Genomic DNA, 27389 nt, shown 5'->3' with positions numbered 1-27389 from the left:
TGGCATCTCCTTTAATCTACAGCGACACGACCGTGCCCACGCTCTCTCATGTTGCAACATCGGGAACACATTTTCGACTGACACAGGGCTCCTCGGCCGCGTTCGTGCATTTTTGAGGGGACCAATTTGTAAGGCCGGATTGTGAAATATAAAGACGTAATAAATGAAGACATTCAGCAGGGATGTAATGAGTGGTTGAAGTGTGGTTTTTGGAGAGAGATTAAAAGAATGTGTGCTCAGTCAAAACACAGAGTTCATTTTTGTTTTCTCCTTCTTGGAGAGGACTTTTGAATGAACGCCAAGAAAGTTAGTCATTAAAAAGGCACAGATAAGCTCCTACAGCACGTGTTTTTGTTTTACTTTATCTGTGTTATGTGACAAAATCTAATTAGCTATCAGGACTATCATATTAAAAATTATAGTAGCTAAAATGGTATATAATAGCATTACTGTGTTGATTAAAAAGAAAATGGAAAACTGCTAAAAATCACATGTATCTTTGTTTCATTTTGGCAAATAGTTTTTAAAGTAGGGCAAAGATTCACAATGTAAATTGTACAAAAATCCCCTTCACATACATCAGGAACAAAAAGACTTCATTTTATAGAGTTAGGACAACAATAATCTTTGATTAAAAAGTTGCAATCATGATTTTGTTACCCGCCGCCAAAGATAAAACAACAATAAGTGTTAGCAAAATCTCAGAAAGTAATCATCGGATGTTCATCAAGTCATTAACATTTGGAAACGACCCAGTTCAAGATGGCCGCTACAGCTAATGGACCTTACCCAACGCAGCAATGGCTATACCTTAGCTAATAACACATAAATCATATCAATCATGTCTAAATCGATACATGCTAAATGTTTTTGTAATATTGAAAAAAAATGGAATTTGACAAATTAGAACAATCATATTCATCTTTCTTTTATGTTTTTTTTTTGTTTGTTTTGGTCAATAACTTAAAGTAGGGTATATGTTTAACAGTTTAACTTTAAACAAAAAGCTAATTTACATACAACTAGAAAATAGTAACATACAAAATAATTATAATTTGTTGATATTACAATATATTTTTTAAGTTACTGTTATTGTCAGCGCTGACGTTTGATGACAGTTAAACACTCGAACACTGAAATGTATAAAACTCCATTTGTTGATTTCAGACCTTTTTTTTTTAATCAGAAAATAAAACTCTTGAGATTTGAAATCTGTTTTCTGTGTCGTGACCAAGACATAAATTGAGGATTATTTATGACTAATGCATTAGGCTTTCAAGAAGCTGAAAGTTATGTTCCTGATTTAGATGTCTTACACTTGGTGGAAATTTAGAGCGCCCAGATTTCACCCCGAAGATCCGAATTTGATGACTCCTGCAGAAAACTGTTCTTGGATGTCTCACTTTCCTTCTGATTTCAGATGTCTTTTCATCATAACTTTGTTGGGGAGGTTACGTAAGAAAAGCACCAAAAGCTTGGTTAATGTTAGGGAAAAACACATGGTTTTGTCTTAAACAACTTGAAAATGTTTTTCAAACTATTGCTTTGGGCTTTTTGGGGGGGGCTGTGGAACATGATAGATTATTATGAATTTCCAAAACACAAGGTGACTAGATCTCCAGAATGATGTTAAAATTAACTTTGTTCTGTTTGATTTCTCTAATTCTGAAGTCAGCATTCGGAATATAACAAATAAGCTTTGGATCCAAAATCCTTGCTCATGAAATTAAAAGTGAATTTTTGATTTCAGCCAAAGTTGTGTGAGAAATCCATCAAGAATAATATATATCAGGTGGCTCGGTACACTGTGTTTTGTGTTATTTAGAGTCTCGACAGCGTCTGATCTCTCCCCTGAAGTCAGCAGGACTGATTGATGAAATCATCCCTTCTCCTCGCAGACAAACTCCGAATACCTATCGCTTTAATTATATTGTAGAAGCGACTCTTTCGCCAGAAATATGTGAGCAGAAATCCTTCGCACAAGATTGGGCTTGGCAAATGTTTATTTTCCCCAAATACTAAATGAGACCCTGGGGATATTATGCTTCATATAACGCTGTGTCTCCCACTTCAAAGGTGCTGCTGAAAACTTACTGACATGTTTCACCAAGAAACTCGGCATCCGAACTACTGCTCCAGAATGTTACATATAAACTCGTGTTCAGGTCACGACTTGACTTTGATAATATATGTTCTCTATATATGCTGTATATATATGTACAAAAAACAATACCTCCTCATTAAAATGTAGAAAAATAATGCTTCTAGCAATTTGCCTGATAATTAGCTTGGAATGCACTTTTTATTTACCAAAGGCCTTATCGATAATAGCAAATTTAAATGCAAAATTCTAAACAATGATCTTGGACAATCTGATACCGATCAAAATGTGTTGGGAATCAGCCTCGACGACTACCACACCAAATTTTAGCTCATTTTATGCAAGATTGGCTGAGTTATGGCCATTTCTGGGATTCCTAAGGGCAGTGGACTGCGACGGCCATCTTGAATTGGGTCGACTGTCGAACTTGGTCAGTTGTAGATCTGCATCTAATAACTACTTTCTAAAATACTTTCACTTCTTCATGAGATTATTTGCTAACGCTGCAGACAAAGCCATTATCACCTGTCACCCTCGGTTTTGGGTGATAATTTAAACCATTTAGACCTAAAGAGAAACTGCCCAAAGTTTAGTTTATTTAGCTGCATGCTGTTTGACTCGTGGTCTTTTATTCTGTTCCTTTCTGCTTCTGAAACTCCCACTTTTGCCTGATTAAATCCTTGATTGAAAGCATGTATGTGGAAAGAAAGGTGATACTCTGTGCAGAAAACGCTTCAACGGACAATTTATGATCGTTTTGTTTCTCCAAAAACAGTTTCTCTCTCTGACTCGGATTGCCTCTGCGTTCGTTGGCTTAGTAGCGGCTGCTGGATTCACTTCAAGCAGCCACTTTTTCTTTCACTTCGGCATCTTCCAAGGCTGTGGTGGGTTTTTTTACTTTTCTGTAAGCTGACAATCCAGTGAGAGCGGGGTCACACACTCAATTAAAATCCTCCAGGCAGCCAGGACTTCACACCTGACGATGTGCAGGGATTTTATGATGCTAATGAGGCATCTTTTTCACTCCGATCAGGAGGTGTTTCGCTGGAAAAGCTTTTATGGTTTATTGGCAGCTTTCAGCACCTCTAATGATTCACATCTTCAAGATGGTTGTTTTTTTTCTTTTTTTCAAGAGTGAAATTTTTAGCACTGGTTAGTTTTTGCTTTAATTCTGTGGATTGAAAGGATAAGGCGTTTGCCAAAAATCTATCTTTACAGACCTTTGATCTACTGGACAATTTTGTTTGATAATTTCATTAAATCATTTCTTTTTAACAGCTTAATTTATCAGAAATAGCTGACATTCTGCAAGCATAATAATCCAAGACCTAGATTTCCTTAAAAAAATGCACATCGCCCGCTGCCTTTCATGCCAGACTTTTAAACTATAATCAAATTTAGCTTAGAAGTGGCAAAGGAAATGTAGCCATTTTGTTTAAACCTTGAAAATAATGTTATGCATGATCTTGTACAATAATGTAATACTCACAGCCACCACCACATCAAATTTTAGCTCGATATCTGGAAAATTGACTGAGTTACAGCCATTTTTGTGTTGGATATGGTTGATTGGCTGTGGCAGCCACCTTAAATGGAATTGACTCTAAAAATTAATCAGTTGTAGCAGTGCATTCAATGATGAATTTATGAAGTTTTTATTGCAATTTGTTCATTGGTTCATGAGATATTTTGCTAACAGCCAAACAGAGTTGACATTAGCATAATGTAAAGGTTTTAAGCAAACATTTTGCACGATGAACAGGACTCGGTCTATGTGTTATGAATAACTCTTAGCTACTTCCATGCAAAGTTTTAGCACAATATTTGTTAAACTGACTGAATTACAGCCATTTTTGTGGTTGTTAAGGTTAGCTGGCTGTGACGGCCATCTTGAATTGGGTTAGCTTCAAAAATGAATCATTTGTAAAGCTACATTCAAGGATTATTTCCTGATGATAAACTCTGTCCAGTTGTTTGTGAGATATTTTGCTAACAGACAGGTACTCCAACACACACTCATCCACCTTTCACTTTTTACTGAGTTAAACCAGCTTGACATTTTGTTCAATGATGGAGGTGGCTGGTTCCACTCCTGAAATAAATCCTGCATGATGCTGCTTCCTTTTAGATGTTATTGGAATATTTGTTGGCCCAGCAGACTGGTGTAAAAAAAGACTTCATTTACAGAGAACATGCATGCTCAACACCTTAACGTGAGTCCCAACAACTTCATTGGGTCCTTTTTAGTCTATCACTCATGTCCCTGGGGCATTTTTAGACATCACAACAAAGTCAGGATAAGAAATGTGTCTATTTATTGTCCTTAGAGACCAAATGTTCTGGAGGCGGGATGGAACGGTTCTTACTGTCATGAGGAGCAGACAAAAGAGCCTCGTGTGCTGCATTGCCGTGCACAGGTTTCGCTTCGGATTCCCGTCCCCTCCCTGCAGGCTGCGGACCCATGAATATTTAAATAGGAAAGGGACTTCCTCTAAACATCAATCAAAAGCCCATTTATTCAATTACTGGCCTCAGATCTGAGCTGCGCAACCAACAGCAGCTTCTGATGAGGAGAAGTCCGCCTCTGGCACTGCCTGTGAATATTCCAACCATGTGGACAGTCAGTCAATTAAAAGCAGGCCCCGCAACGGCTGGCAGGCCTCCAGGAGAGGAGACTCACTGGAAGTTTACTCAGTGACGCTTCGCTTGGAAGAAACTTTGAGTTTTGTTGAAAAGGGAGCCGGACATAGAGGAGTCATCTCGGTGAAGAAATAATCTCCTTCCTCTCTTGTGAAAGACTCGCTCTCTTCACTCAGATCAATGTTTTCTCATATAAAAAAAAAGAAGTGTTAAATGGGCTCGAATTTAAAGGAACATTTTCTCCCTGAACTCGTTTAATTCACGATAAATACCAGAATCTGACAGTGTTTCTTTTTTCTTTGGTGTGAGAGAAAATAAGGAGCAGTGGACTGAAATTGGATCAGATAATCACACAGTTAAAAAGAATAATAAATGAAACTGGCTTGTCTTAAAGGAATGCATATCACCCATCGCCTTGCATGCAGACATTTGAAACAAAAATCACACCTGGTCTGTTAGTACTTGAAGTATGTGTTGGGGATGACTCACGGCTACTACCGCCCCAAATTATAGCTCAGTTTCTGTAAAATTAACTGAGTTATAGCCATTATAGTGCTTTCTAAATTTGATTAGCTGTGATAGCCATCTTGAATGAAGTTGACTCCAAAAGTTAATCAGTTGCTGATGTGTATCCAGTGATGACTTTCTGAAAGTTTCAATGAAATCCGTTTGCTGGTTCACGAGATATTTTGCTAACAGACAGCCAGGTCTAGGAGAAAGTTTTGTAGGATCAGAACAAGTGTTGGGGGTGATTCCCAGCTACTACCAAACTGAATTTCAGCTCAACATCTATAAAACTGATTGATTTATAGTCATTTATGTGTTTGCCAAGTTTGATTAACTGTGGCGGCCATCTTGAATCAGGTTGCCTCCAAGAGATGTTTTGCTAACAGACAAACAAACACACACAGATACAACTGTCTGCCTTTCATGGAGGCGGGCGTTAATCAGCGAAGAGGAAGAAAACCAACTAATTTTGTCCTTTCGCGGGAGCCAGTCGACTCCCACTGGCAGAGGATGAGTTGATGGAAGGCGTGTCATTTACCCCAGCCCTGACGTCTCTGTCAGTCGGCGATTGCACAACGGTCGCAACCTTTTCAAAGTGCAGCAACAAGTGGTTCATCCTGCAGAGGAGCTGTGCTTGACACAAATCTGTCTCACGTTAATAAGAGCCAGACACATCAGGCAGAGTGCTGTTGTTGGCAGGCAGGCAGGCAGCGCCGCTCTGCACATCTTAGGCCTGCAGGGGGGTGCTGGAGGGTGGGTTGCAACAAACGCTACAGTCGCTTGTTCATAAAATGGTCGCTCTTTCTATTATCCTAATACGCTGTGGCTTCCTGCTCTTGAGCTGGTTATGCTAATTGGGTTAATCAAGGATCAGAGTATTGTATCCTGCAGAAACGTAGATTTAGTCCCATTAACATAAAAAAAAGAAACTGTAGCGAGATTAAATGCACACTCTGATGGAAGGCTTGGCCAAAGAAATATTGCATTAAATAGAGTACAATGATTAAAGCAATAGTTTGGTGTTTTGGGAAGTATGCTTCTTTGCTTTTTGGGTTTTTTTGTGAAGTTAAAAGAAAAAGTTTCTGAAATCATTTAAATTTATAAGAACATCTGAACAAACTACTCATAAAAATAGGGTTGGGTCTTCCTCTACTGTATGTAATTTTTGCACACACACACACACACACACACACACACACACACATCAAGCATTCACACTGCGGATTGAAACAGTCATTTGAAGTTGGTTTATTTAATTCTATCTAATTCAGTTCAGCTGAGTTTATTTATATATAGTAGCAATTAACAACAGAAGTCATCTCAGGTTGCTATACAAAAAAAGTCAACCGATTTAAATCTTCAATCCCTGTTTTAAAGAAGTTGCATAGTTGTTTAAAATGTAATAAAAAAATACTGAGAAGCCTTGCTGTTGCAGCATGAAGTTTAGCATTGTCATGCTGAAATATGCAAGGCCTTCCCTGAAAAAGATGTTGTTCTAAAACCTGTGTATTCTGCCCTGCATTGATGGTGCGTCTCCACATGAGTAAGCTGCCCACGCCAGAGGCCCTAATGCACCCCCATACCATCAGAGAGGCAGGCTTTTGAACTGAATGCTGACAACAGGCAGGATGGTCCCTCTCCTCTTTAGTAAGGAGGACATGGCATCTGTAGGTTCCATAAACATTTTAATTTGTCCAATCACAGGACAGTTTCCCACTTTGCCTCAGTCCATTTTAAATGAGCTTTGGTTCAGAGAAGACAGCCGTGTTTCTGGATGGTGTTCACTCATGGCTTCTTCTCTGCATGATAGAGCTTTAAGCAGCATTTGTGGATGACATGATGAACTGTGTTTACAGACAATGATCTGTGGAAGTCTTCCTGAGTCCATGCAGTGATGTCCAGAACAGAATCAGACCTGTTCTTAATGCAGTGGCCCCTGAGAGCCATGCAATAATAACGTTTAACCTTATCCCTTGAGCTCAGAGGTTTCACCTAAATCTTGAAACAACTTGATGATATTATGAACTGTATATAATGGGATATTCAATGTATTCCCTTTTTAAATTTTTACTTATTTATTTTTTGTTGAGGAACATTATTCTGAAACTGTTCTGGTATCTTTAAACAAAGTTTTTAGCAGACTGGTGAAACTCTGCCCATCTTTACTTCTGAGAATTGTAGATGCATGTAAAAATGTACAATAATTGGAACAAATAACTTGTAGAAAATCCTTCTGTGCATTTCTATGTAAAACAAATCCAATTGGATTACAAAGGTATCTGGTTCCTTGATGCACAGCTTTTCGAAAGCTGCGAAAGTTGCAGGCTTTTCTGACAAGAGGTGTTCATCGATCCACATTCTGACCAACCTGCTGGTTAAATGAGAAAACGCAGGGTTGTTGCTTTAGGAATGGGTGTCCCACAGCGTTCACATTAAGAACACGGTGTTACTCTAAAAGAGAAAAAAGGGAGGTGGGGGAAGGGAACCCAAAGCAAAACACCTGCAGAAATCTTCCCAACTTGCCACATGCATTAGCTCCAGCTAATGGCTTGGAAAATGTAAAATGCAAAAATCAGTTTTATAAAGCAGTGACCGAAATAGGGAGTTATCTGCACCATCACTCTACGCTCATCATCACTGGTGGCATAAATAGCCGAGTGGGAAGTGATCCAGAAGCCTGAAAACAAAAATCAACAGACTTATTGGAGGACGGAATGGTAGGAGGAAGAAACTGTTTCAATTTAACGCAATAAATAAACTGAACACTTATCAGAACCCGGTACGTACTGGGCTGTATTGGTACTGTATAGTGTTGTCAGAGGGTGTTTGTGAATGTAAAACAGAAGAAGTGGTTGTTAGAATTGGAAAAAGGACGTGGTGGACTGGACATCCACTAGCCTGCTCCAGCAAAGCGTTGGTGACAAGATGGCATCACTTTTCTGGTGCTGGTGATTGAAACAAAAAGAACTGGTGCTAATCCAGCACTGGAACCAGTTTGTTGTGGGAAAACAGCCCAATGAGGGGAAAGAAAGAGGCCCTATTTAAGATTTACTTTCATCTCCAGGGACATTAGATTTTTTTTTTATAGATGCTGGTCATTCTCATGAGTTTATTGTGAGTCAGCTCAGACCAGAAACAGCTGCTGAGTCATGTAAGGTCAGACTCAAATCACAAAACTTGCTTCCAGATCCCTTTTTGTTTTAATAAAGCGAAGAAAACTAATTCTGTGAGTACATAGCATTTTAGCACACTGGTAGAGGTAGACGTTTTTTTGGTTGGTTTGGTTTGGATTCTTGCATTTTCTCATTCACATTTTCTGAATCCATATCAGAAAAATAAAAACCCGGTCAAGAGGCAACTGAACTATCTCAACAACCAGCTGGACTTTCACTGGATGCACGAGGCTCAAACAGAGCAAAAGGAAAAAGAAACAGACCCTGATCACCAATGCTAGACACTCATCCTAGCTGTCAAGCATGGGGGAGGAAGCATTATGCTTTGCAGCAGCTTCCTGCTGCACTGCCTGAATAATTTAAGACATGTAAACCATTCAAATTGAAATAATCTTTAAAAAAAAAAGGTTTTAACCTGCACCGGTGAGACCGGAGTAAAAGTGTTTAATCAAGACATCACAGAAATACAGATTTAATTAACATCAGCCTCAAGCTTCTCCTCGTTGTTTTGAAAGTCCCACTGGAGGTTGTTGTTGTTGATCAAGGTTGATGGAGAAGTCACTGAATTCAAGAGTGAGAGAAAAGGTATTCGATAGCTTGGTCTGAAATGATGACTTAATTAGAGGTTGAACGCATATTTCATGAGTTTTAGTTCCTTCCTGATCAGGTCTGAGCAGTCAGATCTGCACAACCACACAGTCCAAAGACAGTTAGCTTAGCTTTACAACATCTAACCTGGCTCTGTAGAAAATGATCAAATTAAATGAGGAAAATTAAAATAGTCCTTGAGTTTGTATAACCTGAATACATCTTTGTGCAAAACATTCAAGATTAAATACATTTCTGTTTTTCTTGGCCAGATGCTGTCTTTTGTGAGACGCTCTTTACATTTTCATTGACATCTCAGAAATGTTAATTTAATCTTGTTATCTAACTGTCAGCCAGCATGCAAACAGCCAGAGATTTGTTTTTCATTGTGGGAGGTTTTGTTTTGACCCTAAATTTCTTTAACAGAGCTGTGCAAAAAAATAATAATAATAATAAAAATATTTATAAGTTTACAGATTTGGGTTGTGCCTCTACAAACTAAAGCTCAAACAGACACTCATTCTTTAAATGGATTTATTTTCCTTGTCAAGTAAAATCAACTGATATAAAAAAAAACTTGATAAGCAACATGACTTATATAACATAAAGTTGCATCTACAACTGATTGACTATTAGAGTCAACCCCATTCAAGATGGCCGCCACAGCCAACCAGCCTTAAAAAACACAAACATGGCTTTAACTCAGACAGCTTTATAAGGACTGACCTAAATTCTTTTTGTGGCAGAAGCTGAGACTGTTTCCCCACACATATTCTGAGCGCTAATAGATTGCACAAGATCTTTGTTCAGAGTTTTGCCATTAACCATTTTGAGTCAAATCTGTCTGTCTGTTAGCAAAATATCTCAAGAACCACTTGAAGGAATTTATTGAAACTTTAAGGAAATAATAACTGGATGTATATCTACAAATAATTAATCTTGGGAGCCAATTCAATTCAGGATAGCTGCCACGGCTAAGTGACCATAGAGAACAAATAAATGGCTATAACTCAATCAGTTTTTTAGATGTTGGGCTAAAATTTGACGTGCTAGTAGCTGAGAGTCATTCACAACACATAGTTCAAGCCTTAACACATCTTGCGATTTTGTATGAAACACTGCATAAAGTCATACCCAGGGTTTGACCAAAATGGCTATAACACCATTCCTTCTCATTCTGAGATGATCTTAATTTAAAAAGTCTCGCATTCATTGAAGAAATGCCGGGCATTCATTTTTCCACATTATCTGGCTGCGTTATTGATTTCGGTGACTAAATGTGTGCGTTACTGTTGAGAAGTGGCGGAGAGATGAGTTTGGTTTCACGTGAGATTAATTGAAATGCAGCGTAGACACCCACTTAAAAAAAAAAAAAAAAAAAAAAAAAGATAATAGTGAAAGATTTTCAGAGCTGAAAGGGAATCTGCAACGCATTAAGAGCCCAGAGCTCAGAGGAGCGGATGAAAGCCGCTGCCCTCGCGTTAAAAGAACTGCTGGGGAGGTGAAGGATTCTCCTCCAGAGAAATCAGAAACACTCCTTTTCCCACTGGCGCGCTGACAGTAACTCACAGCGCTGTCAATCCGTTCGAATCAAATTACTGTGAAGTTTCAAACGCTCTGTTTTAAAAAGCGGAATGACATAAGTCTAAGAGATCGCCGGGTCTGAAGCCGTGATGGAGGCTGTTTTCAATCAGATCTGCACGATATTTCATTGTCTTTGGAGCTTCGCTTAAAAGCTCTGTGAGAATGTGAGAATGGATGAGCCCAGAGATGAATCGAGTTCAGGCGGATCACGTACGAACAAGATGAGCAGTCATTTAATTTTTTTTATTTTTAATGAACTGACAAAAAGGGGACTGTTTGTTTTCTTGTCACCACTTGAACGCTACAGGAACAGCTGAGACGACGGCGGGTCAAACGCCGGTGCCGTTTTGCGGGGCCTTTGAAGGTTTTGTTTTCGTGGATGTTTTGCCAAAAAAAAAAAAAAAAAGGTCTGGTGTGTGTGCGCGAGTTTCTCGACAGAAATAATTAGCCATGAAGCAATTAAAACCACAGAATGTGTTGCTGTTGGCAACAAATGTTAGCGTACGAGGCTGGGAGTATCCTCCAGAGTTCTGTCAACTAAAGAATACAAGTTGTTCCAGAGTTGAGCTGATAAATCACCGATGGTGTCATTTATCACGAAGGTGGGCGTAGTTTAAAAAGGTAGTTTGGGGTTTTTTTAAAAGTAGGGGTTTCGTGGAAAGGTCATGAGCAACCTGTTGCTGACCTTTGTAAGGAGAAACAGTTTCATTGTGACTGGACTGATAAGCTAATGGCTTCTCCAAGACCCAGTTTTAGAACAGTTTTTTATTTACACGGTATTTTATTAACCTGCTCATTGCTTTCACTTACGTATTACAAATTATTCTGAGAAAAATGTCATGATATTCCTTTGAGAGGTGCCCCAGGCTGGACCAGAAGTGCTACAGCTAGCTGCTCGTATTTGTAGTTGCAAATTACCTCAAAAATATGTGTATTAAACTGTAATGTAAAACCTACAGAGGTGTGAAGGTTTATAAAATAATATTCTGTAATGATGTTGCAGTTATTTTCTTGGATTTGGTTGCAGTTGTACTAGCTGTTGGCTCGTCGATCTCGTCAGAAAGAGCTATCTGCAACAGGTAAGATATTAACCATTCATATGCATTCCATTAGAGCCCCACTTGGAAAGAACTGACCTATCACTTTAAGAGCTGCTCGCCATCAAAGCGTGGAAAAGAAACAGATCATCCCTCGTTAAACCGAGCTGTGAAATCCTTCCTAACATGTGTACCATCTGGTTACTTTCTGCTCCTCTTGAGTGTCATAAAGAAGTTCCAGGCTTCGTGGGCACAGCGCCGCCCGTCCCGACACTGAATCACACAGTTCCCTCAGCTCCCCTAAATCTTGCCTCCACTCAACAGCTCGACAAAAGCGGAAGTGCTTGTGTTACAAACAGGCTCGGAAAAGGACACTTGCATCGGTGCGTCTTGGACGAGAGATTTACGACCAGGATGTTTTTTTTTGTTCTGATGTACTCAGAGCAGGTTGGGTGCTGTCTCCCCCTTGCATCTTTGCGTCTGATGTTTGTAATCTGGTAATTATTCAGCGCACTGAACTCTGTCAGAGACATCTTGTGCTCCTCACTGTGGTCACTGGAGTGTGCTGGGGAAGAGAAAATAGAAATACATCAGCGAGGTCATAAATTAAAGCAATGGAAGCATTCACTGTATGCTTCATTAATAAGATTAAGTTTATAAAGGTTTCACAAGTTGTCTCTGATGTCATTTATTTTCAGATTTTGTCCCTCTGAGAAATTTAATGTTCAAAAGATGTCTGAGACCCTCTTACAAGTCTATTCTTAGACCTTCAGACTGGATTAGGATCATTTAAGGTTGAAAAATGAAACTCAAGGTCATGTTTAGATGTTTTTAGTGAGAATTAAACTGTTACTTCAAACTGAGGCTGTATAAAATGATATCTACAGCAGGTAAGATATTAATTAGGCATGATCTTTCCACTGAGCTCCACATCAGAAGAGCTCAACTATCGCTTTAGGCAAAATAAGCATGTAATCGCAGCATACGTGCCAAGTGAACATTTCCCAAAGAGATCTTTAAAATATCCCACTTTTTTTTAATCTTACAAATATTTTATCACTGATTTGTGAAATATTCAAAAATGTTTTATCATTCATGAGAAGTTAAAAATCTTATAAAACTCTCCATAAAGTTTTCTTTTTAACACTGAGGCTTATTATATTGGGTGAAAATCCCAAAAGTGGGGCGCTTAAAAGAAGGTTGATTTATATCTACACAGTGTGTGCCAAGGTTAGTGTGTGTTGGACATTACAAGAACCGCAATGTCCAGCGAAATATCCAGATCCAGAGCGAGAGCGGCCAGGTACTCCATTCAACATCGTGTTTCCCCTAATGAGACCCAGCTGTCTGCGACATCAGGCATCATACCGGCATGAAAAAACATGAAAGTTCGAACCCTAAACATGTCCAGATTCCTCCGTACACCACGAGCTGAACTAACATCCTCGTCAGCACTACAATCAATGGTGCCTGTGATCATCAAGGGTGGAAATGAGCTCTTAGCCTGGGAGCACACACACACACACACACACACACACACACACACACACACACACGCCGAGGATGAAATGCTTTAGATTTATTATGTAAACACGGCGGTTTGTGAGCCATGTGCTGGCTGCTTCTTCTTTTTTTTATCTCGTATTTAGATCAGCATCTCTATACAAAATAAAATACAAAAAATATGTTTATCCTGGCGTTGATTTATTTTGGGAGAAGCTTTAGCCTTTGTACCCAGTGATTGCTGATATAAGCTGTTCTTTTACACTCTAATCAATTTCATGCTCCCTTCACAGCGCATTTCTAATTTATGATTTAACAGAAACGTTGAAACGCATCCCAGCGCTTTGATTCGGGGGGCAATAATGAAACTTTGATGCCATCCTGCTAAAGGAACACACAAACATTTAGCACGAAGCATGAGTTGATTCTTAGCTGTGGAGACAAAACCCCCCGAAGACAGATGGGTGGCTTTTTTTTTTTTAAATGAAAGCTTTTTTTTATTATTATTTCAAGGAGATGGAGCATATGTTAAAATCTGTTTGATGTGAAGAACCAGGTGTTTGTTTATTGCTAAAAAGGTGAAAAATGAATTTTAAAGCTCTTCCAACACGTTTATCTCGGCCCTCTTTCCTGTCTCTCCTGTTTATTTTGAGACAAACCGGATGGCATAAGGCATCTTGTTTTTACTGTAACAAATACTTTAAGATGATTCATTTTATCTGCACCTTCAGGTCAGAGCTCAGACTCGGAGGACGTTCTACAGCATGATTTTGTGTCTGCCTCAAGGAAGCTCTCTGTTCTCCCATGACAATAATCTTTTCTTTTTTTTCCCACATCCTCTGTGTGGATTCCGTCTGAACTCCACCCCTGACCCCTTCCTTGTCCCCGAGCCTGCGTCCTGGCCCGTCCGTCCTCCTGGGTACAGCTGACCTGTGAACTCTGCCTCGCCTCGAAGGCCTCAGCTACTGACCCCCGCACAAAGAGAAGAAAACACAAGCCGAAAAGTTTCCCCTCACCGCCAGTCAAGTTGGGGAGGGGGGGGTGAGTTGTATTGTGAAAAGCTGACACCAGCCTCTGGTGTGAAGATGCCAGCTGCTGCGTTTTGAGCTTAAATGTACGTTTAAAAGTTAATCTGCTGTAACTCCGGGAAAAGATTCCAGCATCAAACTTCCCTAACTTCATTAATTAGTAGCGGGTCGCTCAGGTCAGCATGTGTTTATTCTCGGGAAGAAGCAGAAAGGGGGATTAGCGGTAATCAGAGGGGATTAAAAACAGCTATTAGCCAGATGGATGGTGCTCTCTTTCTCACCTGATCTCTCCACTTCTGGAGAGGGATGTTTGCTTTCAAAAGAGGGCTCTAGATAAGGATGTCTCCTGTGGCATTTTCTTTGTAAACACAAACACTGATTTTGTTTTTTTTACCATTAATCCAAAGTCCAAAGAAGAAAACATTTTAGTGAAAAAATAAAATAAAATAAAAACCATTGCTTCAGAATGAGTGATAATCTTGGCCAGTATTTCCTAATCCTGGTCTCCTGGAAGTGGCTTGTCCTCGATGCACATCTGATTTAAATGAATGGGTCATTAAATAGAATTCTGCCGAACTTGACGACAAGCTGATGAGGCAGTTTATTCATTTGAATCAGGTGTGTTGGAGCTCGAAAGCATCCAAAACATGCAGGCCAGCGGCTTCCTGAGGACTCAAATTGGGCAGCGCAGATGTTTATACTCTGTCTTATTGTAAGGATCGGCATCAAACACGTTTCAGAAAGACAGATTCGTTTCTGAAGCGACGCACGGACCTCTGCTAGTGCCAGCTGAGAATAAAGAAGAGCTGTGAAAGGTCTGTTCTTGTTTATGAACTCGGTTTTGCAATCGGTGCTCTCTGGTTTGCACATCGTTGATCACTAACAGATCACTGATATCTGAGGGGATCTTCAGAAACAGATTCTCAATCTAACTTCCAATAAGTCATTGGCATGAGACCATAAACAAGGTGAATTTACAATTAGTGCTAATAAAGTTATTTAATTAGGTGTTTTTAGGGTCTTATTCTTTAAAGACACTCTTTGAATTCCCGTCTTACGGCTGGTTTAACAATGTTTTTGTAAGAGTGGGAGGTAAAATCTATTTAGGTGTATTTCTTGGTGAACATGGAAGTTTCTGAATTGTTTTTTTAAATGTTAAAGTTGGTTTCATTAACATTAATCTGTGCTGACACTTTAAGAAGCATAGTTGTTCCAGTGTTTTTTCTATGGCATTTTCAGGGTTAACTTAGCATTTATGCTGTTTGTCAGCAGCCTGTCATTACTGTTTTTTTGACTTGTGTTATTGTTATTCTTTATTAGGCATGAAAAGAATTAATTCAGTGTTTATTTATGTAAAAGAAGCCACGGTCATTTAAGTTTCAAGATAATCAAATTGTACTGATGATGGTTTTATAATCTCACTGAGTCTCTCTGAATTGTAACCAAATCGAAACGTGAAAGTGTCTAAAGAGTCCCGCCCCGTTATTTGTCCAGCTCATTTTGATTCCATTTAGCGAAAGGAGATGAAGTTTGTGATTTACTAACATTTTGAGCACAAGTTATTAATCCCAGAGGTGAGAATCTGTCCAACTTTGCAAAACCCAGAAAATGATCCACTCCTTGTTCTCTAAAAAAGAATTAGGTGCATCTGTACAGCAACTGGCCCCGCTTACAAATCCAAGAACATGACTTAAAAAAACAAAAAGAAACTTTATAAACCGTGAGAATGTAATTTCACGGAGCTTTGTTTTATTTTCTCAATTGGCACTTTGTGGAGCAAAGTAAATGCATGAAGAACATATTACTTATAATTTAGACCAAAATATTTAAACAGAAACAGTACACTCAAACAAAACTTTTATTATTATCATTATTTTTCTAATTAAAAAAAGAACAGAAAATATTGGACTTATTTTTCAAAAATACATCTATTAAAGCAAAATGTTGGACTGTTGTTATGAAAATGTCGAGTTTTTCCTCTTCTGTTATGTTGTTAAGAACCTTGAGAGTTGTTCTGTTTTGTCTTTGGGTGTTTTGTTGTTGGTGACCCGTCCAGGTGACCCGTCCAGGTGACCCGTCCAGGTGACCCGTCCAGGTGACCCGTTCAGGTGAACCCCACATCTCCTCTGTTCACCACCCCTCACAACCCTGAACAGGATAAAGCTGGTACAGTAAATGAATGTAATGATGTTCTGTTTGGGTAAATGTTGTATTGTCTGTAACAAGTTCTGTCACTTGTTTTTGTGTTTTTATTAACCCTTAGTATGAATATGCCAAATTATTTTTGTCTCCTTTTTAAATTCTTGTTTTGCTTTAGTTTTGTTGGGATTTTGTTGTTTTACTGGTATGTCCCCCCCCCCCCACACACACACACACACACACACACACTTCTCTCTGAAATAGTCCAATTTATTTCCACTACTACGACGTAGCCACAGGCACTTATTGGACAGATGTTGCATTGAGCTACATGTGCATTTTGTTAGCTGGTAACTTTGTTTATTTGGAAACAAACAGAGTAAGTGGTTTGATATCTTCTACTGTGTGCAGAGTCAAACAACCTTTTTTTTTTTTTTTTTCCTATGTAGGCGCAGAACCCAGCAGAAACTGCTTTGATAAAAAGTGGAGAAAACAAAGTGTATTATTCATAAGTGTTTGGAGGGGGTGGCAGGTTTATTGCACCAACCTGGTAATGGTTTTTAATCACAGCACTGACACGCTTGTCCAGCTCTTCACTTCATCGGCCTTTAAAGAGCAGGAAAAGAATGCCCTGCTTGTCAGCGGCGTTGTAGCTCTTGTTCTTGTATAATGCGCGGCATGCATGTTCTCAGGTCTGTCTGCTGGGCTCTGGTCTTCATTAGGCTTAGACTGAACATCTCTGCAGACTGACAGAGAGATCCTTTCATGTGTCCCCTGCCTGGTCCCACGCACCAGAGCCTAACCAGAAACATGCCATGGCCCAGGGCAAGGTCACATTTCTCACCATACCACAGCATTAAAGCAACATTGCTCCTCCTAATAGAAGGAGAGGAAGAGGGGGGGGGTGACACTCTGGTTATTTTTCATCAGCCTCACAGACAATATATTCCACCTCATCACACTGAAGGAGTAGCAGCGCGGGGGTGCATGTGGTAATAATTTGGAGCCAGTGCCCGGCGCTGCTCAATGATCTCACTGACCTGAACGTTGCATGAGAGAGAAATCTGGAGCTTTCAAATCATCCAGGTTACGATCCGTGTCATCGCAAAAAGGGGAAAGTAAGGTCCATCCTCTTTTTCTTTCTTTCTTTTTTGTGCCTGGCGCTTCAAAGTCCTCATCAAAACCAGAATTCCAGCCATGCTTTGAGGAGTAAAGTTTCAAATGCTATGCCAAGTTTCATACCACGGACAATAAAAGGGGCTTGGGTTGATAAACAGCAATGGCATGGCTCATTTCATCTGCAGAAATCGTGCTCAAGTGATAGTTCAGATCTAATAAAGTCGGATTTTTGAAAAGGGTATGAGCAGTTAATATATTCCCTGTCCTAGATAGAATAGTTTATTTGTGACCAAGCTGACGAGCTAATGGCTAGTCTGAGCAGAGCGATGTCAGCTCAAAACAACTTCATTCTCCAAATTTCATTGCATTTAATACAAACGTTAAGGTAAAACCCTTTCCGCCACATCAATTTCACATTACAAGGTTATTAAACCTAAATTCTCTGGTTATTTACAGGGGAAACAGCAACAGCTAGCTGTAGCATTTCCACTGCAGCCTGAGACACTTATAGCAGGAATATTACGTTTCTGCTGGAATAGCAGCGTAATGTGAAACTGAAGGTTCATAAAATAGCATTTGCATGAACTGCTGGTATTCAATCAGATCAGAATTTAACTCCATTTCTCCAAAATAAAATCATTCAAACAGTTATCTGCGACTGGTAAGATAATTACTGTTCATAACCTTTCCACAGAGCCTCATTTCAAAGGATCTGTCGCTTTAAGAGTTCGGAGGAAATGTGTGGGAGACACAGCCAGTCTTTGTGTTTCGCTGAAAAGATTTACAGCGCTATTATTAATCACAACTGAAGGATGTCTAAAGTCAACCAGAAGATGGGTAAACATTTAACTGACTGGGATTATTCAAAGCACTGAACGAATGTTGTCTGCAGACGTACAGTATTTGTTTGAATTTGAAAGCAATATCCCCAGCCTGACTCGCACAACAGGGACATAATGTCATGCAAAGTGCACAAGCCCTCCCAGGCCCTGTATCATCAAAGGCGAAGCTTTTGTTCTGACAACCAGACTATTATTTAGTTCTTGCTTGTTTCCACCCCTCTTTTTTCTTTATTCTCTCGGAGACCTGGCTGTCTTGCAACATGCCTCAAAGGAGGCTGGAGATCCTTTTGTTTCGAGGTTTTCACACTTGAGGGCCGTGGTATTTTGAGCCTGTAGAGTGGGTCCGGGGCAGCCTGAAAGGGAGAAGGGTTGGGCTGGCTCATTCAAAAAGGAAACAGGAGAGGGATCAGCGTGCACAGACCGAGGAACTAATCTCTTACAACATAATAGAACTGTACATAAACAGCATCCCTGAGAGGTGGTGAAGCACTGAATTATTCAGGGCTCCGAATGATTTGTCAAAACGGTGACGAGAGCAGACCTCAACCATTTTTTTGATCATCTGGGTGGTGTCATCTCTTTGCAAACATGACATCATTTTATACTAACATCCGAAACAGACACAAAACACGCTGTGCGGTATTAACTGGACACTGACAAATAAGGTTATCACACAAGGAGGAAAACTTTTTAAAATATTCTTCGCACTTGAAGAGAGTTAATAGGTCTTAAATAAGTGTGACCAGTGTGCAACGATCTTGGATTTTATTCAAATCCGTGCTCAATAAATCACAAACACATTTGTGGTTATAGACAAATTTTAGGTTTTAGGTTTAAAATGCGAGATCTGGATGTTGAGCAGCAACAGGGAGTATGAGTCTTCTAATGATGAAGGAAAAAAGGAAGCTGTTCTCTCTGGCGTAAATCAGCTCCAGCTTCTGAAAACAAATTTAATGGGATGACAAAAAACACAAAAAAAAAATTCTTAATTAGTCTGATCCATCCTGAGTTTGATTTATAGTGAATTTTTAGTTGATTCATATCTTTCCGCAAGAATGGTGTTTTTACTCACGTCACAGCAATTAAAGGCTTCCTTTAATTGATAATCATAACAACTAATAATTGCTTATTTCTGCGAGGCCAGAACAGGATTCTTTTGCTGCCATTTTGAGTTCAGTCCACAGATTTCTGGATGGGATTCAGGTGTAAACTCTCTGGACTTGACTCTTCAAGATGTTGATATCATTCTCAATTAATCATTTTCCTTCTTCGGTTGTATGTTTTAGATCATTGTCTTGTTTAAATGGCCAATGCAGCTTAAGGGCCAAGTTTTTCTGCAAAATGCCTGATGGGATCCTGCAGATTCTTGGGCTAAAGTCCAGGTTTTCCCCTTGGCCTCTTGGTTTTGAATTCTGAATGGGTTTGATGTTTTGTTTTGTTTTTTCAACTTTTGGGTACCAAAAACTTGTTGTCATTTAACTCTTTAACTGGGACAAAGAAGAACATTTCGATGACTGGGTGACCAATAATCTGGGCATCCCATTTCTACTTGGCAGACTGTAAATAGGCTTTATTAGGGCCAAGTAGGGTCAGAGGGAGTTACCGGAATTACCCCCTAATGTTGTTTTCTTTTTCTCAAAATGCCAAACTGGGCTGGTCCATCGGTAGAAGAAAAAAAAATCTACAAAACTGAGCACAAACTTCCAGAGATCTGCAGACAAAATTGGCAACGAGCAGGACCGAAACTTCCAGTCAAATGGTGAAGCCAAATCATCTCAGCTGATGTAGTCAAGAACTGATTAACGGGAAGCAATTACAACATTTTAGAGTTGCCCTGCCAGCTTCGCCGTGACCCCGTCAAACAGAAACACTCCAAACTCAAAGAGCTGGAGATCACCTTGGAGGGGAAGTGGTCCAAAATCCCTGCAGAGTCCACTGCTGTCGTGGAACATAAAATTTGGCGAAAAGGTTGCCAAAAATATGAATATTACCGAAGTTCAAAAGGTAGATCGTTTTTATTGTTGAAATATTTTGGATCGTTCTGCAGTAGGGTTCGGTGAGAAAGTCATGAATAATTAACATCTTACCTGTAGCTTTTTGACAGACTTCAGTTTGGAGAAACAGTGTTTAATCCTGACCAGACTGACAAGCTAATGACTAGTTCAAATGGTCTTTTTTTAATCATATTTGTGCTTTTTCCAGCCAGAGAAATGGCCAGCTAACAAATCCTTACAGCTTTACTTGATAAACAGGATCATATCACGTCACACTGATGACACATTTACACATAACTGGGCCTAACTTGCACATTGACACTTTAACTTTATTTTTGTGTAAACACTTCCTCCTCTCGTTTTATGAGGGTTTAAAAAGCTGCTCGGCAGAGGAGGCATTTAACACTTTCTGAACACTCAAGTGCTTTTAGAGGCCGAGCCTTATGTTGACGAGCCTCAGCGATGCTAAATCCACTCAGGCCGCCGAGCTAGATGGCCTGTTTATTTGGACTTGCAGGGCTTGTGTCTCCGTTCTCCTGGATCGATCGCCGAAATGTGCTGCACGCAGAGCCCGCCATGATGGATTTCCCAGCCAAAATAAGCAACAGTAATTGCCAAACGGCTGAATGTTGGAAGGAAAAACGAGAGCATTTAGTTCTCAATTAAACGAGCAGCAAAGGGCACAGGTTAAGGATCGTTTTATTACTTAGCAGTTTGTACAGTTTCTAGCATGGAAAAATAACATGTAACATAAGACTGTATTTACAATTCCATTTTTACAAAATGTCTTTACAAGATTTGTTGTTTTTTTTTTTTCCTCATTTTTCCTTTTTGTTGGTTCAAAAACTCGAGACAAAAAACACAAAAACGGACACATTCACGCACATCAAAAACCAAACTTTGTAGTACACACATAAATAAATATAGACATTCACTGACTGTTCCAGGACAAATATTTCTACAGCCAAGAACATGTACAATTCATTTCCTCACGAGTTATAATTTTAATAATAAACATGACATATTCATTTTAATATAATTATTTGTTAATCTGTTAGGGAAATATTGCTAAGATATTGAAAAGAGGTAACACAGACGTTATTTTCATGCCAACGGGATGCTAACGGGCGTCATGCAAAACCATTACAAGCTTTCAATTTGAAGCAAGTAATTCATTTACAGCTCAAAAATCAAATGTACTACATGCAACATACTACATGAGATATTCTGGGTTAGACAATAAAAGACTTTAGTTACATCAGTTCAGACTGTATGTCTAAGCGCCTCTTTAATGGGTAACACAAAATAAATAGATGAGTTTCTACATTTCTCTTCACGAAGTAAACAAAGGTTCTGGTATTTCCTACCGTCCAACCCTGTCTCACCAAAAAATTGTGTTTCTCTCAATCATGCATTTACCGAATCCAATCAGAGGGCTTTCTGTTGTGCACAAACGGACCACAACACATTTTGGAGTCCTTTCATCACTTCCTGTTTGAGTCTGGGAGGGGCGGGGGGAGAACGAAGTATAAATTTTACTGTACACACACAAACCCGTCGGGTGAAAAGAGAGAGGGGACAAGAAGGAGCTGACGTGTTGCAGAGCCTTGAGAAGAAGGAAGAAGAAGAAGAAGAGGAGGTTTGTCACTTCATGGTCTGGTGCGCGGTGTTTTCTGTTTGGTTCCACATATTCCTTCCCTGGCAGAGACGAGCAGAGGGCCGCGGGTTCTCCTCCCTGTTGGGTTTGCGTTGACTTGAACACTCAGTGTCTCTCCACTGATGGCTTCTGGTGATGAGTGTGGTGCTGCCGGAGTCTGGGTCCTGCAAAGAAATAAGATTCTCCTGTCAGGGGTGCCTTTACGTTGTCGAATTTAGCAACAACTGACTATTATTTTAATGACTTCATATATTCTTAATTGGCTTCTTTTGTTGTGTGTTGGTGTTGCATGTAACTGACTAGACTATCAAAATATATTTACATAACTGAAAACATTAATCTCAAACTACAACAGTAAAGAGTAGCATTACTTGAAGGAATACATATCGCCAATAGCCTTTTAAGCAAATATGTTGCACAATTTGTTAGTGCTCAAAATGTGTGGTAAGGATGACTCTCAGCTACTATCACAACAAATCTTAGCTCAATATTTGTGACACTGACAGAGTTATAGCAGCAAACTTGAATCAGGTTGACTCCAAAAGTTTATGAAATGTAGATGCACTTCTGATGATAACTTTGTTTGAGTTTCATTAAAACCCATCCTCTGGATCATGAAATATTTTGCTAACACAACAGACAAATGCACAGACAGAGGCAATTATGTTATTTACTACTTCTTATAGCAGTGGGAGATAATGAACTGTATAATCTAAACAAACTTGAGCAGCTTCTTACAATTACTGCCAAAAAAAGATGCAATATAGTTATAATTTCTAATCATTATGCTGGCGATACAGAGAGATTTCATCAAGTAAAAAGCTTATTTGCAGAATAGGAAATCCAGTTGAGGTCAGCTAAACTGCTCACAACCATATGGTTGGACTATACACTGTATAAAATATACATTTTTTTTCTTTCTGAGATATAAGAAAAGAAACATACAGTGGAAATAAACCAATGTAAGGCCATCTGTCACATAAAATAAAATACATATTTAAATACATAATTAAGCTCTACTTTTTGCCCATTCTGTAACATATTATGTTTACTATCTATTCAGAACAAACTCATTGTTGGCTAATTTAACCCTTCCATGGCCTTAGGGTCAAAATGACCCAAAGCCACAGGGGATTCTCTTCCTCTCTCTGCAGATACGATGGCTTCAGGAGGATTAAGTTAGACTGAAGAACTTTGTTGAAAACACGCAGATGGTCAACTCCAGTAACCCGTGGGAGGGTAAGTGTTTCTTTACAACACGGTGTGTCCCAGATGGCATGAAGAAACTAAAAGGTAATGCCTTGTATGCGCATCATACCAAGTCCACACGTTCACAACAGTTTGTGATGCGGTCATATAACAACATATATGCATATATATTACAGATGCACCTCAGAATCCTAGATGTTTCTACATACTACACAACCCTAACCCTAAGAGGGGATTAAACATTGTGGAAAGTTTGTATCACAGTTATTGTGTGAAATTTATTATTATTGTCACAGGATACTGAAGCTATTTTGTTGTGCTTTAAATGTTCTGACAGTATTTGAAGTTCAGCGTACGTTGTTTGTGTGGGGCTCTTATTGTGAAGGGTTAGCAAGAAGTTGTGTCACAGTTCTGCCGGGTATATAAAGATGTATGCATGTGAAACCATTTTAACTAAAAGTACTTGTGTTATTACTGCCTGCTGCCAGAAAAGAAGGCAATCATGTAACAACTGCATGTCTTCAATTGTTTACTAAATATCTTATGAACCACCGGACGGATTTAATGAAACTCTCAGAAAGTAATTATTGGGTATTCCTCTACAACTGATTCACCTCTGAAGTCACCTGATTCAAGATGGCCGATATTAGCAAACACAAAAATTGCTGAGCTACAATTTGGTGTAGTAGTAGCTGAGAGTCATTCCCATCACATAATCCAAGCGCAACGAGACTGCAAAACTTAGTTCGGAATTTTGTCATGCAAGGCGGCAAGCGATTTGCATTTCATCAAGAAGTGATACTTTTTCCCATTATTTTAGCAATTCTATTCAGTTTACATGCGCTCAACCCTCAGAAAAAACTTTGTCCAATGATGAACAGGTTAAACAAACAGAGCAGCTCATTTCAAAAAAGCATGTTGGGCTAAAAGTTCATTTGCTTTGCTTGAGCTGGAATGTGGAGAGAGGATGCCAATGATTCGTTAAATCCGTGCTTCAACAGCTTTCTTTATGCATGTTGTGCAGATGGAAGGACCAGCCTAAAAAACAAAAATCCTTCCCTTAACACTTTAATAAAATCTAAAAACACAGCCACGTTGTAAACGCAGCCCTCTTTTGAGTCTTAAATATTTGCTGCCTTCTGCTTGCCTCTGGGCGCCTGCATCTGTTGCACAGTCGACGTGTACCCAGTTTTTATTAGTGCTGTAATCAAATTTGGTTGTAATGGTAATTTAATTTTAAAACAGTGCCGAGGAGGAGGAGGAGGAGAGGTAGACCCAGGAGGAGGATACGAAGGGGGTTGGTGCGACCGAGGAGGGTGTTAAGGACAGGGTGAGATGGAGACCGAGGATTCGCTGAGGTGACTCCAAAAGGAAAACGAATACTAACTGTTGACATTTTCACCATGGTAACCAAATAATAACTGCCAATCGATTCATCCCAGGTGCTAGGCTAGGCTAACGTATGTCTGGCTTTTAATTAAGTGAGCAAATGCTTATTTCCTAATGAAACTTTCACCAAATAAATAAAATATACAGAAAGGCAGATACTGTAGATGTAAGTCATCTTTTACAAGCATAAGAAAAAATAGTCAAAAGCACAAACATCATATCAGTATGCTAAGTTTGGTGTCAAAGGTATCAAAATGATACTTTTCTTTTAGAATATTACTTAATCGGATGAAAGTAAGGCCTGACTCATATGTTAGCCCTGGCCAATTGCGACTTACGGTGCTGTATGACCGGTAATATGTTCGGGGTCTGGAAGGTCTTGACGGTGGCGGGACCCTCTCCTCCGGTTGTTATGACCTGCACCTCCAGTCTGTAGTAGGTGGACGGCCGCAGGTTGGACACCACGAGCACGTTATAAGTCTGAGAGGTGAAGGAAGGAGAGCAGCAGAGGACATGTTATCAGCCGCGACACAACAGCTCAAGCCTTTGAATCTGACAGGACTTTAATTTGAACAGGCTGTGAAACAGAGATTTATAACCGTCTTTGCAGAAACCACAGACACAAACAAAGGCTTTTGTATTCATAAGGCGGCTGCCAGCTTGATAAAGTGTGCAGTAGGTGGTTTTATTTATAGACAAGCTCAGGAGGCTGGGAGGTGCAGATAGGCGCAACGTGCCGTTGATGAAGCAGATTATGTCAAAGAGCGGCTGTTTCAGAACTCTTGCAGAGGATAAAAGGGGAAGACGTGGAGGCAGATGAAGAGGCAGAAGAGGAAAACTTCCAGCAAGATGCAACACTTTTTCAAATCTATATAGGTGCCTGTCTATATGACACATCTTATCACAAGATTCAGACATGGATGCCACAGCAACATCATTCTAAAATCAGTCACCTCTGACAGGTGCTGTGAACTAAACTGTAGAGGACAAAACTTATTTTCTAAATGCATATTATACAGAAGCTCAAAAGTTGCCTGTAGCACTTTGCTAAAAAATAAATTTAAAAAGTCAGATTTAACAGAAAAACTTATTCCTGTGTGATGGGACGTACCGGAGGCAGGATCTGGGACTGTGATATGATGCTGTTGGGCAGGCTGTTTTGCCGGCTTTCGGTGTTGATCTCAGCCCAGGTGACCTGGAAGCCTGTGATTTGCTGATGAGGAGCCACCCTGGACACACGCCACAGGAAACTGCCGGTTATGTTTCCCTCATTGATGGAGAAGGAGGCTGTCAGGTTTTCCGGTTTAGCCAAAACCTTTGGAAGCGCTGACGCTGTGGAAAACAAAAAGGTGGCGTTAATATTATCATGACTTCAAAAATAGGAGTCAAAAATAGAAGACATTTCCTCGATGCTGGTATAGATTTTCTGCATTGACATGATACTGTAACACACTAAGGAGCCTAATTGCTGGGTCTGCACTAAAGGGGATTGATTTTAAAATGCCCTTCACGTGTCAGCCGGCCCGAACGCTTACCTCCCTCCCCCGGGCAGGGGATGTGTTTGTGAGTCTTGCTCCGGATGGTGGCGCAGGATGGGGTGAAGAAGGTGGTGCTCTCGTCCTTGGAGCGTCTCTTGGACTTCAGCAAGTGAACGGTGACTTTGTACTTGCAGGAGAACAGCAGACCTGGGAGGTTGATGTAGTTCTCCTGAGCAGAGAAACAGATTTTTCAGCCCGGATGACTTTGACGTGTCACCCGGGTCAGGTCCCGTGGACCTTCAGAGATAATTAAATACACAGCACTGGGGGGCAGATCACGTTCCAAACTCAAGACTGAAACATGCCCCACATTACAGAACTACCTTGAACACCCACATGGTAGGAGTTAGGCTTATATTTTGCTATGTATACCGAAGAAGGCCTAGCATTCCCTGAAAGAATGCATATCACCCACAGCCTTCTATGGCAGAGTTTAAGACTTGTGTTGAAAGACGACATATTATAGCCATTTTGGTCAAATCTTGAAATAAATATTTTACATATTCTCACACAATATCTTGAGATCTTGCACAATCTGTTAACGCTCAAAGTATGTGTTGGGAATGACTCTCAGCTACCACCACACCAGATTTTAGCTCAGTATCTGTAAAATGACCTGACTTATAGCCACTTTTGTGTTTGATAAGCTCCATCAGCTGTGGGGATCTTAAGTTGGCTTGACTCCAAAAGTTAAACAGTTGTAGATGTATATCCAGTGATTAGTTTCTGAAAGTTTCATTAAAATCTGTCCAGCGGTTCACGAGAAAATTTGCTAACAGGACGAACACACCCGCGCAGACACGGGCAAAAACATTATCGCCCACTTTTTGGCAGCAGGCAGTAATGAGGAATAAACATTAAAGGAACAAGAAGCAGCAACTACAGTGGATTCATGCGCAAATCCAAATGAGAATATCCTATAAATCCATGCTAATATATTCTCCGCCGTGGCTTTATGCTGTGAACCGATTTCAAAATTTAATCATCTATTGATCTTAACACGAAACACTTTTCTCATTTCTCTGAGGAAACAAAAAAAAGAAAAATTCTAGCAAATTCTAGCTGAGTAGTGGATTCAGACCTCGCAGCAATAAAGGCGGCCTACATTAATAAGGCGCCCTCTCGGGAAAGGGTGTATATTCTCCCTGATATGAAACAGCTTTGATTAAAAGTGAATGAGGCGCTGCGCTCACATAAAAGCACAAGTCTGGAATCCTCCTCGGTGATCTATGGAAAATGTACATTTCCTAGCAACCGGAGAGCTGCTTCCCAAAGAATGTGTTAATTGCCAGGCTCTGCCATCCCATATCACCCTGAGCCCCCCCACCCCCTACCCCTACC

The 27389-nt window shown here is 39.9% G+C and overlaps 1 protein-coding gene across 1 annotated transcript in view; it reads right to left on the bottom strand.

Annotated features, from left to right (window-relative positions):
• Positions 1–20936: 20936 nt before the first annotated feature.
• LOC108239777 (anosmin-1) overlaps positions 20937–27389 on the bottom strand; it is a 51614-nt gene continuing 45161 nt past the window's right edge. Inside the window, exons 11-14 of the mRNA XM_017422710.3 lie at positions 26046–26217; positions 25622–25842; positions 24849–24990; positions 20937–22076 (exon numbers count right to left, since the gene is read on the bottom strand). Coding sequence (XP_017278199.1) covers positions 22018–22076; positions 24849–24990; positions 25622–25842; positions 26046–26217 — 594 coding nt within the window. The 3' untranslated portion in view covers positions 20937–22017. The remainder of the gene's footprint in view (positions 22077–24848; positions 24991–25621; positions 25843–26045; positions 26218–27389) is intronic.

The sequence above is a fragment of the Kryptolebias marmoratus genome, linkage group LG6, assembly GCF_001649575.2.
Source record: "Kryptolebias marmoratus isolate JLee-2015 linkage group LG6, ASM164957v2, whole genome shotgun sequence".
Lineage (NCBI taxonomy): Eukaryota > Metazoa > Chordata > Actinopteri > Cyprinodontiformes > Rivulidae > Kryptolebias > Kryptolebias marmoratus.
The sequence above is the reverse complement of the archived record's forward strand: the minus strand, read 5'-3'. Positions and strand labels throughout refer to the sequence as shown.